This window comes from Heterodontus francisci, chromosome 2 (assembly GCF_036365525.1).
Source record: "Heterodontus francisci isolate sHetFra1 chromosome 2, sHetFra1.hap1, whole genome shotgun sequence".
Classification (NCBI taxonomy): domain Eukaryota; kingdom Metazoa; phylum Chordata; class Chondrichthyes; order Heterodontiformes; family Heterodontidae; genus Heterodontus; species Heterodontus francisci.
In genome coordinates, this window is record NC_090372.1 from 16098101 (window position 1) to 16116866 (window position 18766).

At 40.4% G+C, this 18766-nt stretch overlaps 1 protein-coding gene across 3 annotated transcripts; it reads left to right on the top strand.

Annotated features, from left to right (window-relative positions):
* The first annotated feature begins 1104 nt into the window (after positions 1-1104).
* LOC137382646 (C-C chemokine receptor type 9-like) lies at positions 1105-18766 on the top strand. 3 transcript variants are annotated; one of them, XM_068054867.1, is made up of 3 exons: positions 1105-1318; positions 15666-15815; positions 16139-18766. In XM_068054867.1, the coding sequence occupies exons 2-3, from the start codon at positions 15813-15815 to the stop codon at positions 17264-17266; spliced, it is 1131 nt and encodes a 376-aa protein (XP_067910968.1). In that variant the 5' UTR covers positions 1105-1318; positions 15666-15812; the 3' UTR covers positions 17267-18766. The 3 variants fall into 3 exon arrangements, with proteins under 3 accessions (XP_067910968.1, XP_067910975.1, XP_067910983.1); XM_068054874.1 differs by having other exon boundaries at positions 1114-1201; XM_068054882.1 differs by lacking the exon at positions 1105-1318 and adding an exon at positions 15226-15302.

Consider the following 18766-nt stretch of genomic DNA (forward strand, 5'->3'; position numbering starts at 1 on the left):
ATACACAGTGTTAAAATTAGGCCCAATTGGAATTCACAGTCTAGTTATGATTGGAATTCAGTGTATAATTACGATTGGTTCACAATGTATAATTATGTTTGAATATAGTGCATAGTCATATTTGGAATAGACAGTTGTTGTTTGAAAGACATTGTATAGGTATGTTTTGATTGCAATCGTTGGTTATGTTTTCAATACACTGTATCATTAGGTTTGAAATATATATCCTGGAAGCATATTTTTGTGGACTTCTTCTCTCAGGTTATACTTATGGTGAAGCCCTGCTGTGCAAAGGAGTTTCATTGTGTTGTTGGTTTGTATAGTGAGTCAAAGAAGGTCTGGCTGAGTTGCTGTTCTTGCAGTTGATCGGTACTAATGACTGCCCTGTGATACTCTGCAGTAGCGATTGAGAACAAGGCTTGGTTCCCATCACAGATGAACTGGACGCCCTGGGATTGGAACCCCTACCTATTCACTTATGCCCGCGGCTGTTCGGTTGGCACCTTCTGTGGCACATTTCTGCCCTCGTGGTAACCTGCACCCTCGGATTCAAAAAATGTTACTGGGGAGCCTGCAATCAGTAAGTGGAACTGGTGCCCCCTTCAGCTCAACAACTCAAAATATAAAATTGTCACATTTGCTAGGGTGATCTGCTCGACTGCTTTTGTAGGTGCAACGTTAAACTGCAGGAGCACCATAAACCCAGGAAACGTCTGTGCACTTGAAAAGTAGAGCTATGCAAATGTACCCTGAGGGGCTTTCATAAACTCACATTTGCGCTAACAAATGGAGGAAATTTGTAGTTAGTGCAATACAGACGTAAATGTACCCAAATATACTAAAAAGCAAATTTCCTTTCAGCACAACAACGAGGTAACTACAAGGCAAGTGCTGAAGATAACAAGGAAATTCAGAAGCATGGTGTTTTCTAAATTAGCTTTTGCTAGATTTTCAAGTTCGGACTTGTGTCAGAGCATGAAACCCACATTTAATACAGCTCTACTCCAGTGAACCAGTTTCCCAACAAAAGTAACAAAAATCTATATGTTATTGTGGTTGCGAGCTGCTTTCGTTCATTGTGGTCAGTTCTCAGCATATAAATTGTAACAACCTGTTGGCAGTGTTATGCAGCTGAATGGTGATCTTGCACGTCGCACAAGTGGAAACGGGCAATTCAAAGGGCAGAAGACAAGTCTGACAGGCAAGTCTGACCTTTTCTCTGGGAGAGGGACTGATCGCTGTAGGTTGGTGCAGAGGGTGCAAGAAATTCAACTCAACAGCCACACAGAAGATTTGGCTCAAAGCTTCTTTCCTGAAGGTAGCAATCAATTTGTCAAAGCACTTTTCTTAAGAGTTTGGTCAGTCGTGTTAATTGAATCTGGAGCACGGATGTCAAAGAGACTACTTATTAATCATCAAAGTACTATTCTGGGATATTCTGTATTAATAATTCAACTAACGTCAACTCTTCATTCTGAAATAAGCAGAATAAAAAGAAACATTTCTTGACATAGAGGATGGTTTGACTGTGCAATTCTCGACCACAAACTGTTGTTGAAGCACAACCATTAATTCTTTTCAAAGAAAGTTGCTTGAGAATAGGAAAATATACAGAGTAATGGGGATTGTGCAGAAGTGTGGGATTAGACAAGGTAGCCTCTGGGCTGGAACTTCTTTTGATTTTATGAGATGAGAGAACTGATCTTCCATGGACAAAAAGCAATAGTTAATGTGTGATTTTTATGGGATATGTTCACTCTTTTACGAATGGTAGGTATCCTTTTCCAAGGTTTCCTCTGCTTCGGTACATCTTATTATGTAGGTTCCTGTACGTGAATCTTCACAATGGTTAACAGGAGACTCAACAGACCTCCTAGGTCAGGGTGAATTCTTACCTACTTCAGGAGATTTTCGTAAAATAAAACGACAGTTTCAACACTCTAATTTTATTTTTTTTAAACCCTGACTGTAACCCAGTTTCAGGAGTTCATTCAGGCTCTTACTTCACTGTCACTGCAATAAAAAAATCAACAATCTTTTGAATTTTCATGCCGGTTGTAAATGCTCAGTGAACGTTGCGTGGGTTTTGAAGGATACACAAGGCTTTTGCAATGAAGAGTGGAGGGGCAGTGGGGAAAGATTTGGTCATCTTGTTGTACAGTAGCAAGAGAAACCACTGGAGGAATAGAGCTTATTTACATAGAATTTATAGCTTAGAGACAGGCCATTCAGACAAAGGTGTCTATGCTTGTGTTTATACTCCACAAGAGCTTCCTCCCACTCTACCTCATCAATCTTTCCCGATAGTTATAACATCTCCGTTCTGGTATCATCCTTGTAAATGATTTTTTGCACCTTCTCCAGTGCCTGTATATTTTTTGTACTATGGAGACCAGAAATGTGAAGAGTACCCTAAGTGTGGTGTAAGCAAGATTGTATCTAAGTTTAACACATCTTCTCTGCTTTGAAATTCTATTTCTCTAGAAACTAACTCCAGTGCTTTGCACTTTTTATGGATTTGTTAACCTGCAGTTGCAACTTCTAATGATCTGTGAATTTCTATCCCCAGATCCTATTGCTCCTCTACCTTTTTATTTTACAAGGGGTATGTGACCTCCTTATTCATCCAAACAAAATGCACGATCTCACATAGAATGAGATCATGGAATCATCGCATAATTACACCACAGAAGGAGGCCATTTGGCCCTTTGTGTCTGTGCCAGCTCTCTGCAAGAGCAATTCAGCTAGTTCCACTTCCCCATGTTTTCCCGGTCGCCCAGCAAATTTTTTCTCTTCAATCAGCAGAAACAGATCCTAATGAACAATGAACATCTACTGATACTGAAATTCATTTGACATTTACACTTTCATTCTGCAAGCTTATTAATGTCTTCTTGTATCTTGTTGCAGTCCACCTCCGTATTAACTACACCCCCAATTCTGTGTCATCCTCAAATTTTGAAATTCCAATTCTGAAATCCAAATCATTTATGCAAATAATGAACAACAGTGGTCCCAAACTGATCCCTGTGGAATATCACTTCCAACCTTCCACCAATCTGAGTAACTACCTTTAGCTCCTACCCTATTGTAGCCAGCTTGCTCCTTATTCCTTGACTCCACATCACTAAACTTAGTCTGAGATTTAAAATATAAAACACCATTGTAGTGCATTCTATAATTTATGACCCACTTTAATCATTGATGGAGAAATGACAGGGCCAATGAAAAACAAATGCTAGTTATTTGTCATAGCGTATTATTCTCTTTCTTGCCACGCTCCATTCTTGTCTTTACCTGTAGTTATATTTCACTATTTTTCTTCCAAACCAAATCAGTTTGATTTTCTTACTGATAATACAACGAGTAGAATCGTTTAGTTCTTCATTCTCTCTCTTTCTTTCTTGCTTTACTTTTTCTCAACAATTTCTTTGGACATTTCCGTTTCCTCCTTCAGTTTTCTTTCCAGATTCCCTTGTGTGTGTTTTTTTATGGCGAGCAGAGAACATCGTTTCCCCATAATGCAGGAGGGGGGCCCACTTTAAACAGACCGTTTGACAGGTGCGAAAACCCACAACTATGTTTACGAGTCTTCAAGCCAAATGACACACAGGAGAGGATGCTGTTTCTTGATATGAAAAGTGCACACTGGCCCCAAAGGCGCACACTTGGGCACAAGTTGGGGGTAACAAACGCTTTAGGGTCTGCCAAATGTTGTAAGAATTACTTCTGAAGTTTACCCAGCTAAAGTTGCACAGCTGATCAATAGAGAATGCTGGTAAGGTTCATGCTATCTGACAGCTTGCACCATCCTGCCTATTAGGGCATTCCCTGCCTGAAGCCCAGTGGGAAAAATCTTAGCCCTCGCTGATAGATCTACCCTATTACTGAACCAGTCAATCATCAATATTAAACTGGATTACTACAGACTTGCCTGGCTCACATATCAATTTGCAACTTCCACAGAGTTGGTTCCAATCTTTCGTAGCAAGTGTGTCATCTTAGAGCTACCATAACCTCCAGAGCGACACTACTTACCTGCTCTGCATTGTTCTACCAGATTCCCACATGAACCAGTGAATTGAGATTGGGGACTTGAGGAACCAGAGCAAGCAAGATAAAGCTGCAGCTGTTAAGCAAGGGTATTAAGGGTTACAGAACCACGACGTGTCATAGAGTTAAGATATGGATCAACCTTGATCTAATTGAATGGTGGAAGAAGCTGAAGGGGCCAAAAGGTCTACTCCTGTTCCAATGTTCCTATGTACTGCAGGGGCAAAGGCTTAATTGGAATCTCAAAAAATTAATTGTGACTTCTCAAGAAACGGAGCGTTGGTATTGAGCCTTCTGAACACCTTAGCCTAATAAAAAGAAATATGGAGGGGGACTCATAAAAATTAATAACCCAGACAAAAACTTAAAAACTGTGATGACATTTAAAATTAGGAACAACTAGGCAACTAAGTCAGACTTTTTTCACACAAAAGGGCCAGATTCCTTCTCCATTCGTGTTGCAAAGTAGAATTACAAGGATTCTACCAGAGCCAAGAGGGTATACCTATTGGGAAAGATAGAACAGGCTGGGGCTCTTTTTTTCTAGAAAAGAGAAAGCTGAGGGGTGACCTAACAGAGGTCTTTAGATAATGACAGGAGTTTTTAAGGTAGATATAGGGAAGATACTGCCACTTGTGAGGAAAATCAAAATTAGAGGCCATAAATTTATGATAGACGCTAATAAATTCAATAAGGAATGCAGGAGAAACTTCTTTACCCATAATGTGGAACTCACTACCATAAAGAATAGTTGTGGTGAATAGCATAAATTCTTTTAAGGGGAAGCTAGATAAACACAAGGGAAAAAGGAATCAAAAGGTAAGCTGATGGAGTTAGATGAGGAGGGTTGGGAGGAGGCTCGCGTGCAGCATAAACACAGGCAGGAACAAATTGTGCCAAACTCCCTGTTTCTCTGCTGCATATAGTAATTCTGTGAAGAGTTAATGACTAGACATTGTGACAGTGTAATGTAATACGTAGATTCAATAGCAGCTACAAATGTTTCTGATGAAAGAATGGATTGTGGGTTATGGTAAAAAGGTAGAGTTTGTTTTATAGGGCAGTCAATTGGTGGGACAAATGTTTTTTCTAAACTTTCCTAAGAGTTCAGGAAAAGCTAAGATTTGTTTTGCAGGTGCATGTTGTAATTTGTGTAATAATATATGCTTGAGGGGCTAGTCTTACTCTACCCAACGTTGTTAAACAAGAAAGTAACTGATTTGAGGGGTATGCATATATGCATGTCACCAGGGTAAAAGCCAATGACTAACACTCATATTGAAACTCCTTTGATATGTGAACACCTCGCATTGCAAAAATCACTGATTAGTCTTTTCTCATTCTCAAAACTATTTGGAAACAAAGTCCTGTCAGCTTTTATGATTAGAGATAATCGTGAAATTGGGGCTTTTTGGTAGCCTCCAAAAGGAAATAAAGGAATGGCCACAGGCGCAGGACATATTTGTTAGGAAGTTGCCAGAGGTAGGGGTTAGAGTTATGAATACAGACTTGAGAAGTTAGGGATTTTTTCACTGGAGCTGAGAAGGATCTCACTGGGGTCTTCAAGATTATGAAGTTATTGCATGGTAAATAGTGATAAATTGATTCACTGTTTAGGATGACAGTATCAGATTCAAGATAAGAAATACAGAACGTTTGAAACAAATTCTTTACACAGAGAATGATTCAGAATTTGGCTTCTGTTTCACAAATCATTGTTGAAATGTAACAGCAGCAACAGGCCATTCTGCCCCTCCAACCTCTTCTGCCATTCAATTAAACCGTAGCCGCTCTGTATTTTAACTCCATCAACCAACCTGGTTCCATAACCATACCTAACAACAATCTAAAAAAAAAATTCAGTTTTGAAATTTTCAATTGACTCCCAACCTTAACAGCTTTTTTGGGGAAGAGAATTCCAGATTTCCACTACCCTTTGTGTGAGTTAGTGCTTTCTGATATCACTCCAGAATGGCCTACCTCTGATTTTAAGGTTCTGGACTTCCCCACCAGCGGGATTAGTTTCTCTTTATTCACACTCTAGTTTTAATATTTTATATAGTTTATGGCGGGCAGCCATAAAGACGGGGCTAAAGTGTGGCGAGTCGAAGAGACTTAGCAGTTGGCAGGAAAAAAGACAGAGGCGCAAGGGGAGAGCCAACTGTGTAACAGCCCCGACAAACAAATTTCTCTGCAGCACCTGTGGAAGAGCCTGTCACTCTAGAATTGGCCTTTATAGCCACTCCAGGCGCTGCTCCACACACCACTGACCACCTCCAGGCGCTTATCCATTGTCTCTCGAGATAAGGAGGCCAAAGAAGAGTTTTAATATTTTAGACATATAAATTTTTAAAGCTAAACTCTGACCAAGTATTGATACAACAAAAGGTTTGGGCAATGTCCCTGGGACCGGCCATGGGTACAATCTTCCATCTTGATACACACATTCAATCTCAAACCCAATATTCAATCCTGACACTGCACTCCCAGGAGTTTGCACGGTGAAACCTTAATCTCTATATGGTTTGGGATGTTCAGATGTGTGTTCCACCTACTGATTCAGTTTAATGTAAAGTCATATTTTTGCTAAATCATATAACATTTAGGACCTTTCATACTATAATTATACAAAAATACTTTAATTGAATTTGATGTATAAGTGCGATATATTCATGGAGGTTATAGTTCTGAAGGCTCAGAAAATTGCCGAAGAGAGAGGTGAGGGGGAGAATGTAACATACAATTTCAAAATTAAGCAAAATTTGAGAGAGCAAATAGTTGAAGATTGTTTCTACATCATGAAGAAATTGACAGGATTATGACTGGAGGAATGAGAGGGATAGTTAGAACTTATTTGGCAAAGGGGATTGTTAAAACCTGGCATGTTCTACCATAAATGACTATCAAGGAAAAGACTGAAAATTTTAAAGGAAATTGGATAAGTATTTAATGATGAACAATGCAAAGAGTTTGGAGAAAGGAATTAGACAACACTAATTGAAGACCAACTATTATTGAATATTGAATCATAGAACAGTAAAAAATTGTAAAAGGCCAGGAGGCCATTCAGCCCATCGTGCCTATGCTGGCTCTATGAAAGAGTTATCAGTTAATCCCTCCCCTGCTCTTTCCCCATAGCCCTACAAATAAATTCTGTTTCCAAGTACATAACCAATTCCTCTTTGGAAGTTACTATTTAATTTGCTTCCACCACTTTTTCCAGCAGCAAATTCCAGATCCTAACAACTCAGAACCATAGCATCATAGAATGGTTATAGCACAGGAGGGAGGCCATTCGGCCCATCGTGTGCACGCTGGCTTTCTGCAAGAGCAACTCAGCAAGTCCCACTCCCCCGCCTTTTCACTGCAGCCCTGAAAATGTTTTCTCTTCAGATCATTATCCAATACCCTTTTGAAAGCTATGATTTAATCTGCCTCCACAGCACTCTCAGGCAGTGCATTCCAGATCCTAACCACTCAATGCGTAAAAAAAGTTTTTACTCACGTTACCTTTGGTTTGTAACTCAGTGAATAAAAGAAATATTCTCATTACCTTCCCTTTGGTTCTTTTGCCAATTGTCTCAAAGCCATGTCTTTTGATTACTGAACATTCTGTCAGTGGAAAAAGTTTATCAAAACCCTCGAGTATTAGCCATGACTTTAGTGGGTAGCACTCTTGCCTCTCGTCAGCAGGTTGTTGGTTTAAGTTCCACTCCAGAGACTTGAACACAAAATCTAGGCTGACACTTCAGTGCAGTACTGATGGAGTCTTTTGGACTTGATGTTAAACCGAGGCCCCGTCTGCCCTTTCATTTGGATATAAATGATCCCAAGGCACAATTTGATGAAGAGGCTGGAGAGTCATCCCTGGCGTCCTGACCAATATTTATCCCTCAACCAACATCATTAAAATAGACTATCTCGTCATTATCATATTTCTGTTTGTGAGATCCTACTATGTGTAAATTGGCTGCTGCATTTTCTACATTATGATAGTGACTATGCATCAAAAGTACTTAATTGCCTGTAAAATGCTTTGAGTTGTCCTGAGGTAAAAAAGGCAGTATATAAATGCAAGTCTTTCTTCTTCATCATAATTTTCAACACCTTCATTAAATCTCCCCTTAACCTTCTCTGCTCTCCATGTAACTAAAGTCCCTCATCTTTGGTATTATTGTAGTAAATCTCCTCCACAGCATCTCCAAGCCCTTGACATCTTTACTAATGTGTGGTACCCAATGTTGGACACAACATTCTAGCTGGGATATAGCCAGTGATTTGTAAAGATTTAGCATAATCTTCTTGCTTTTGCATGCTATGCGTCTTATTTATAAAGCCGAGAATCCTTTTAATAGCTTTTACAACTTGTCCTGTCAACGTCAAGGATTTGTGAATGTGACCCCATCGCTCTCTGTTCCTGAACCCCTTTTAAAATTGTACCGTTTATTTCCATTGCCTCTCTTCATTTTACTTCACCCTTCTCTGCATTAAATTTCCTGTCATATGTCTTCCCATTTCACCAGTCTATGTTCTCCTGAAGTCTGCTTCTATCCTCCTCACTGCTTACTACTTTTCCAAATTTTGTGCCATCTGCAAACTTGGAAATTAAGCCCTTTAAACCTGAGTTCAGGTCATTAATATATATTTTTTAAAAAGCACTGGTTTTAATACCGACTGCTGGGGACACCACTGCATACTTCCCTCCACTCTTAAAAACAACCATTCACTCCTACTCTGCTTTCTTGTCCCAAAGACAATTTCATATCCTTGCTGCCTCCTGTCCCCTTAATCCCATGGACATTAAGGGCTTGGCTGACTGTGCAGAGATTCTATGAAGCTGATTTTACCAGCCTCTGCCCAATGTAAATGGGGCTGTTGCAGCTGGACAATAGATTTGGGTCACTTACCACCCTGTGTACACTGGCATCTGGACACAGCCACCTTGGTCAAGGCGCTTAGCAGGGGGTCAGAGTGCCTGCCTGTTTTAGATGTGAGGCTACTTTTCGTATGTAAATCAGGATCATATGGCATAGATAGGACACTGATTGCAATTTTGAGGTACAAATGTGTGTGTGGTTTGCACCACACCTGCTTTTTCCATTTGTAGTAGCATCCGATGTCACTAACCAGAAGTCCTTAAAGGAGCTTCCACAGGCTGCTCAGAAACAATGGCTGAAATAAATTTTCCATTGTCATCGTGGGGCCAGGAGGAGCAGGAATGTACTTCCAACCCATGAAGCTCCAAGTGAGGACTAGTTCCAGCTGGCCAAGCTGCCTTGGAACACTGGTTTAGTGTATGCAGCTCACTAGCTGAATGCAAATGAGAACTGCACCTCAAAATGGATTGGGCTTCATGGCATTTACAATCGGCAGATGCGTGTGCTCAGGAGCATTCTGTTTCACTTTGACATGACTGGTAGATTTGAAAATTGAAATACAACCACAAAATTCCCTTGAGTGGACTGAGGTTCAGAAACACATCTGCCTTTCCTATCCTGCAAAAACCCACACCGGGTAGATATGACAAACAGGACATTTGGTAATCTATGCAAATTGGGGTCCTATGGCATACATACTTAGAACTCTGATGGAATGTCTGGCGTGGTGCTCTACTCAGTAAAAGCGGGCTGTGCAGCTAAACAAAACTGAAAAGTTAAGTGCTGGAAGTATTTGTGTGGGTTCAGGAGGTATGAGGAATGCTCCTGATGGATTTTAACTCCTGGCCCATACATAACCAACTCGGTTCACTGCACACGACATTGAGATGTGGGTGAGAGCGCTGAACACGGCAAAGGATATGCGACCTGACAGCATCCTAGCTGTTGTGCTGAAGACCAGGAATAGCCTCCCTCCTGAGTCAAATTTGTCCATTTCAATTGTCATCCACCTGACTATGTGGACGATTGACCAAATTTGTCCTTTCTGCAAATAAAAACCCAGGATAAATCTAAACCAGCCACTTGCCACCCTAGTAGCCTCCTTCCTATCATCAGTTAAGTGCTGAAAAGTCATCAACAGTGCCATGACCGATACTTACCAATAACCAGCTCTTTGATGTTCAATTTGGGGTTCCAACAGAAACACAGCGACAAATCTTGATTGCAGCAGATAAATGTCAGAGAAGAGGTGACAGCAGCTGTCCCCATATCCAGATAGCATAGACTAAGTATGGCCCAAGGGGGTGCTATCAAAATGAGGTCAACATGGGACAAAGGGAAAACCCTCTAGTGGCTGGAGTAGTATCTGACATAAAGGAAGGTGGATGTGATTGTCAGAGGTCAATTACTGCAACCCAGGGCATTGCTGCAAGAGTTCCTCAGGGCCTTGGCCTAACCATCTTCAGCTACTTCCTCAGTAACCTTTCCTTCACTATAAGGACAGGAATGGAGTTATTAACTGCTGACTTCACATTCATAGTTCTTCCAGTGACGAAGTAGCCTATTCCAACCTACAGCAGGATCCATATAACATCCAGACCAGGGGCTGACAAGTGTCAGGTAACATGCGATGTAATGACCAAACAACTATCTCAAATAAGAGAAAGACCAATCACCCAGTACTGGCCTTGAACATCTCCGCCATAATCACCACACCATCAACATCTTGACCAGAAGCTTAACTGAATCAGTATAAGACTGTGGTTACAATAAGATAGTGTTGGGCCTTCTCCTTTAACTTCTGGAGTCCTTGTGCTTTCATGATCATGCTATTGACCCAGCAATGATGAAGGAGTGGTAATATATATTCAAATCAGGGTGGTATGTGACTTGTAGAACAAGTTGAAAGTGATGCTAGTTCCACATTTTGCTGCTCTTATCTTTCTTGGTGGCAGGTCAAAGTGAGGAGAGGTGTTGTCAAAATAAGCTTGGGGAGTTTCTACAGTGCATCATGTAGATTATACATACTGCAGCCACAGTACGTACTGTAATGAGCAGCTCACCTCTAGATCTCTCAGAGCCTATCCACCATCTACAATGATCAAGTCAGGAGTGCAATGTAATACTCACCACTTGCCTGGATGTGTACGACTGCAACAACACTCATGATTCTCAACACCATCCAGGATATGGTAGGTCACTTGATTTCCACCCTTGCTTCTGGACTCAATATCCACCCCCTCCATCACTAAGTGTACAATGGCTGCAGTATCTACTACTAACTACATGCTGCGCTGTAGCAACTCACGGAGCTTACTTTGACAGCACCTCCCTTCTCTTTGACCTACCACCGAGAAAGCAATATTGTGGGGATAGCCATCATTTTCAAGTTCTTCTACAAGTCACATACCATCCTGATTTGGATATATATTACAATTCCTTCATCATCACTTAGTCAATAGCCTGAATTCCCAATCCAGCACATTTGTGAGAGTGCAAAGATTGCAGAAGTTTAAGGAGAAAAGCAAACACTACTTCTCAGGGCAACTGGTGTTAGTAATAAGTAATAAAAAAATGAGAAGGTTATCAATATTACCACACAGAGGGATAGCAATATCACAACACATTGTACAATGGAACAGCAATATTGCAGCACCATATATAACAGGGTAACAGCATATATAACAGGGTACAACTGAATAGCAATATTACATACAGCAGGACGGTAATCTTGCAATAATAACAAGTTCTTAAGTCAAACACAAGGCAAGATGAGGCTAGCAGAGTTGTTCAGTGGGGTGGCCTAGGAATCGGTGTTGGGACATCTACTGTTTGTAATTTGCGTCAATGACTTGGATTCAGAGACTCAAAGCAAATTCTTCAAATTTGCAGTTGATAACAAAGTAGGGGGGCAGTTGAATATGAGGAAATGGCTCAAAAAATATAAAATGAGTTGGGCAAAATTTATAAACAATGACTGATTTAATTTAATGCAGATAATTGTAAGGTGGCACACACAAGATGGGAAAAGTTGGCCACTTGTGTAGCTCACGAATGTTGCTCCGGTAACTAAGATTGAAGACGAAGAGGATTGACGTGTCTGAGACTCTATGCTCAACTTGTCCAACCACTACAGAGCAACAATCAACAAAGCAAATAGATTGTTGAACCATATCTCTGGAACAATCTCTGGCAGTTCACCATTTGGGAGGGTGGGAAATCTAATGGGGCAAACACTGATCATGGAGCTGCTACAGTTCCTAAAGAGGGAGGGCTGGAACAATCGACGAGTCCACGCAGAAGCTTATTTCAGCACTGGGGAAATTTAAGGGCTCACCAGACACTGGGGTCTATGAAAATATATTTATTATGCCTGCACCTGTTTCTGGCAGGAGTGCTGACTAATTAAATCGAGATCTGCAAGAAAATCGGAAGGGGCAGACTTTGAGCAGTAAGTTGATGGGTTTTCTATTTTGCAATTTTTGTCCTGGTACCACCCTGTAAACAGGGGTAAGTAGAGCGATAGTGAGGCAAAAAAGCAACTCCTGCCTTGCATTCTTGTTTACGTTATGCAACGCACAATGTGGTGATCCGAAATGACTGAGAACATTCAGGATGTGGGCTAACCAGTACACACAAGCTCTGCACCTGACTGGTTTAAATCATTGTATGACAGTGGTTTGAATGAAAAAATGCAACGTTTAACTGAAAACCACCTAACTGAGCACCGATCTACAAAACAAATACCACTTTAGCATTTAACCCCAGTGAAAATGTAGATCAGTGTGGTCTGCGCGTACTATTTAAGATAAGCATACCTACAATGGCGTGACTAAAATGTACTGATGATGCTTCAAAACAGCATGTAGAAAATGTTATTGCAAAAGTTTGGTTCTGCATTGTGCTTGTTCTGGTGGTCGATCATTCTCTGTGGCCATTTTATTGATCAGCTATAGATCTGGACTATTTTTATGGTGCATGTGCACTATAGCCGTAGTGTAGTGTAAAGCAGTTTCCACCACCACTACATCTTTAGTGTGAATACAGTCTCAATCTGGGTTCCAAAGCTCAAGGGGAGTGAGAGTCCCTGAAGGAGATAATCTCTGCTTTGAAGGAGTCAGATCAAATCTTCACACCGGATTTACATCTTTGCAAGATTACTATCGGTGCACAGCCAAAGTATTTTACATGGATGCTTAAGGGAGTGAACTTCCATGGAGGTTCTTCTGACTGGCTGCCAAACTTTAGGCAAAGATGAGTGAACACCTCAAATACACACATAAGCTTGGCTCCCACCAATCTTCCATTGAAACCATGCAATGGATCACAAGAACTCATAGAATCATAGAATGGTTACAGCACAGAAGGAGGCCATTCAGCCCGTCATGTCCATGCTGGCTCTCTGCAAGAGCAACTCAGCTAGTCCCAATCCCCTGCCTTTTCCCCGTAGCCCTGCAACATTTTTCTCCTCAGATAATTATCCAATTCTCTTTTGAAGACCTTGATTGAATCTGCCTCCACCACACTCAGGCTCTGCATTCCAGATCCTAACCATTCGCTGCATAAAAAAATTATCCCTCATGTCACCGTTGCTTATTTTGCCAATCTCCTTAAATTGGTGTCCTCTGGTTCTGGATCCTTCTGCCAAAGGAACTCCCAAGGAAATTCTTGATAAAGCTTCTGTGATTCAGAAATTCCTTGGGCGTTTTAACACAATACTGAAAATAAGAAGCCAAAAACAACAAAAAGCCTTGTCAGTGATTGTTGGAATACTCTTGAAAGTAATGTCAGTTCTTGGTTTCAGTAAATCAGTATGATTTGGGGACCAGTTCTTATTGGACCTAGTGTGTGGCAAATGATTACAATGGATTCCATTTATTGTTGTAAACTATATCTCCTAATGGTAATGTCTGTAAGTACGTAAACATCCAGTAGCGAGGAGATTTATTTTGATACTTTTGCCAGATCAGAAACAAGAAATATTTATTTGAGGGAAGGATGCAACACAAAGGGATGGTTAATGGCTGATTTTATCAAAGTAACAGCTTAATCACTACTCAATACTAACTCTTCCAGCACTACTACTATTTTTATCTGGCTGTTGCATTTTCCCTTAAATTAATTAAAATTCAAATTAATGGACAGAAAGTTATGAAAACTGTGAATCGGGTGTGTTAAATACAGCAATCAAATTCTGAAAATGTGCATCCATTGTGCAAAACTCTGTGTTAGGAACATCAATCATACGTTTACTCCTAAATCCATTAGTTTTAGCCCAGCACATTGAGCTGATGGTACACTGGTTTGTGCTTTTCAAAAAGAGTACAGAGAGCTGCGCATATCCTGTGTGATCTGCAGTTGCCAACTTCAAAGGATAGTCATTAGCCCTGAGTTCCCCATCTCAAAAACAGCCAGGACAACACTGCTTGGTTCATAGAGGGAAAAACACAACGCTGCAGACGTTGGAAATCTGAAATAAAAACAGAACATGCTGGAAATACTCAGCTGGTCTGGCAGCATGTGTGGAAAGAGAAACAGAGTTAATGTTTCAGGTCGGTGACCTTTTGTCAGAACTTTGAAATGTCAGCAATCTAAAACAGTAAGCTTCTGTTTTTCTCTTTCCACAAATGCTGCCTGACCAGCTGAATGTTTCCAGCATTTTGTTTTTATTTCAGATTTCCAGCATCTGCGATATTTTGCTTTTTGTTTATAGTTTAGCTCACTCCCGTTGTATCTTTACCTCAATGAAGTTACATCAGGCAGGGTCTTCCCCTTCTAAAGCCAGTTCAGTCGTTTCTTATCAGCCCAGATTTTGCTGTCAAAATAATGGCAATGAGACTAATGATGCTCCCTGTTATTTAGGCATAAATGGTACAGGAACCTCAAGCAGGGAGCAAATGCCCAGTTAAATGTCAATAGCCAGAAGCTGCTGTCTCAATTATGCTGCTACATAATTAGCTTTATAAAAATGGCAGCTTGTTGTCTGCCACACCATTGAAATGCATTGAACGGCATGAAGTTGCTGTACTTGCACGATAGTTATGGATCAAACTATCCACAGAAAGTTAAGTCTTGTCATTACAAGTACAAGCTCCCTTTTAACGATGTGATAATTGTTAATTACTGCTAATTAACCTCTCTGGCACTGAAAATTAACTCTTACAAGTGTGGAGCCTCATTTCTTTGGGTATTAACAACTGTTGGAGATTTTTTTTAAATGTTTAAATTTTTGTTTACTTCTTTCTGTCTCTTTTTTTCCTCTTTTTTTTGATCCAATCTTTCTTTCCCTCTAATATACAAACAGAAAGTGCTGGAAATAGTCAGCTGGTCTGGCAGCATCTGTGGAGAGAGAAAGAGAGTTAACACTTCAGGTCAATGTCCTTTATTTATCTTTCAGTACCTGATTTGACATTGAATTCAATTACTGTATGCCTCCTTCTGAATTGGTTAAGCTGGTACACAGTTGCTTGTCTTGCTCATCGAGGCTCAGATGCCCTCACACTTTCGGCTAAAAGTTTAAAAACCAAAACTTGCAAGGGCAAGTCTGACTAATGGCAGAGGCTGTTAGATGCCCCGCTGTAGAAAAATCTGGTCCATTAATTTTTGTCTTACAATTGAGAATAAGTTCCATTATTTTACAATTCACTGATGCTTGTATAACGGAACTGTAATTATCTGGCTTAGATTTGTCCTCCGTTTAAATATAGATTTTTAATTTGCTCCTTTCTGTCTAGGTGAAACTCACTGGGACTTAGTTTTGCTCTCCTTCAAGACCCAAGTATACATTACATCTGGACTGTGATAACCCCATCCAAATTAATAAACTCTCCTGCCAGTTGGACTTCATAATGTTTTAGGATATTTCTCAGTACTGAAATTGGATGGTGAGTTTTCCTAGATTCTATCAATTTAATCCTTCAACTATTTGGCTGTGAACGTCAACACCACTTTAATCTTTACAAGTTCTAAGTTACTCCCTTAATGTTCTTTTGCTGTTGTGATGGTAGATTTTTTTTTAAAGTGACATTTCATGGACTTGATTCTGCCCCTTGTTGGTGCAGGACTTGCCTGTAAAGCCACCTTAAGAAATGATTCCTTTGGGAAAAACCTTGCCGTGTACTTTTAAAAACAAAATCTACCTTTGTGCCTAATTATTTTATACCACCTATTACGGTAATTAGTTAACCAATAGTCTGTTCAATTGCAGGAGACAGTAACCAGTGAGGTCCCAGTTATGGCAATCCTTGGAGATGACAACAACCAAGAATTTACACTCACAACAGTTAGTGACTACAACCTGGAGTATTCAGGCTATCTCGACTATGATGAAGAATCAAGTGGAATGTGCAGGAGATCAGAAGTTAGACAATTTGCTCAATATTTTATTCCACCTTTCTATATCATTGTGTTTCTGTCAGGCTTTGCAGGGAATATTTTGGTAGTAGTGCTATATGCTTTCTACAAGAGAATGAGAACCATGACAGATGTTTATCTCCTAAACTTGGCCATTGCCGACCTCCTTTTCCTCAGCACTCTACCATTCTGGGCACTAGATGCAAAGTTGGGATGGATATTTGGAACCTTTCTGTGCAAAATGGTTAGGGGTCTTTATAAAATAAACTTCTTCAGCTGCATGTTATTGCTGACCTGCATCAGCATTGACCGATACATTGTTATTGTTAAAGCAATAAAGGCACGTGCTTCAAAAAACAAAATACTTCTTCACAGCAAATTAATCTCACTAATTGTTTGGGTAATTGCAATTGTGTTGTCTCTCCCAGAGTTTTGCTATAGTGTAAAAGATGAAGCCCCAAAAAGTTGCTTACCAGTCTATCCAGGAAAGATCCTGAAAGCAGCAGGGTTTGCTGTGCAGGTGACGGTTGGGTTTTTTCTGCCTCTTGCTGTTATGATATTCTGCTACTCCATGATCATTTGGAAGCTGCTCCAGGCTAAAAACTTTCAAAAGCACAGAGCTATAAAGGTGATAGGAACAGTGGTAAGCGTTTTTGTCCTTTCACAATTACCATACAACAGCATCATGATAGTGAAAGCTATGGACGCCGTCAACATTACAATAACGGACTGCAAAACCCTTAAGAATGTGGACATCGCCACCCAGATCACAGAGAGTATAGCCTTCCTGCATTCCTGCCTGAACCCATTCTTGTATGCGTTTCTTGGGGTAAAATTCCGACAGGATTTGTTGAAAATTATGAAAGACGTAGGCTGTTTCAGCCAACAGCCATTCAGGAGAGTGATCAGACCACAGCAGAGCAGCTGGAAACACTCTTCTGTTTATTCAGAAACAGAAACTACAGGGACATTGTCCTTGTAAATGCCATTTACAGAAGCAGGGCATTAAGAAGTTGCATGTCAGAAACACGAATATTTCCATATTCCAACTCCTTGTTGAATCAAAACATCTGGCACTTGAAAGAGCAGCTGAAAAGAGAATTTTTTAATTCGACTTAACATTCACCTATTCGAGACGGGAAAGTAGTTTTCTACCATTATAAGTGAAATATATATTAATAGAGTGGAACTGGGAGAAAAGCCTTGCTATTTAAAGTGTTACCGAGTCTCAAACCTTTACTCATCTGCAGATAAGGGCGGCACAGTGGCGCAGTGGTTAGCACTGCAGCTTCACAGCTCCAGCGACCTGGGTTCAATTCTGGGTACTGCCTGTGTGGAGTTTGCAAGTTCTCCCTGTGTCTGCGTGGGTTTCCTCCGGGTGCTCCGGTTTCCTCCCACATGCCAAAGACGTGCAGGTTGATAGGTAAATTGGGCATTATAAATTGCCCCTAGTATTGGTAGATGGTAGGGAAATATAGGGGACAGGTGGGGATGTGGTAGGGATATGGAATTAGTGTAGGATTAGTATAAATGGGTGGTTGATGGTCGGCACAGACTCGGTGGGCCGAAGGGCCTGTTTCAGTGCTGTATCTCTAAACTAAACTAAACTAAAAAAAAACTATAAGTAACACTGGGCAGTGTGATGGCAAAGTGCTTCAGTGCTGAATCAGCAGCACTATGAACTGAAAGGAAACTAAGTGCACTTGCAACCCGCCCACATGATCAGCCCTCAGAATGGCTGTACACAGCATACAAAGTAATTCCACAGAATAAAGGAAGTGGAGATGTGCCCCTCAGGGAGTCACCTCAAAAATGCCACGAGCAATAGCCCAGGAAGGAGTAGGATGCCCACTGCATCTCACAGTTAGAGAGTGGTGAGTGCTTGGCGAGAATTAGTGGGCAAACACTTATTAAAAAAGGAAAAAGAGAAGCCAGGGTAGTGATAGTAAAGTGACGCTAATGTGGCCAATACTCATGCAGTGGAATTTACCAACAATTCATTGGTACTTTTATATATTTTTTTGCTTTGGAATTAAAGTGATTGAATAGAATGTTAAATTCTGGGCTATTTTATTACTTCAGCAAGTTTCATGCATTAAAAATGTGTTTTAATAACATGCCAGTGACTTGTAGCAATCTTTATTGGCTAGCTGAAAGGAAATTATTTGTATTCTGTTTTTGGCAATGCCGACTGTATTTGAGATGTTTGAAATGTTTTGTGTATGTAATACAGAACCTGGAGACCACCAATCAGAACATGTGTCAGACGTGTATAGACAAGCACAATAAGTAATTCATTTGCAGAAGGTGATAACTTTCATCAATATAAGCTTGTATGTCATCAGCATTATGTAGTTTTAACCACTTTCACGTAATCCTCATGTACTGATTTTAAATGTATCTTACTTACATTTGCAAGGATTTGAAGTAATGAGCCTCTTGTACTTGCATATATTTTGATAATAAAGTTGTGTGAACTGTA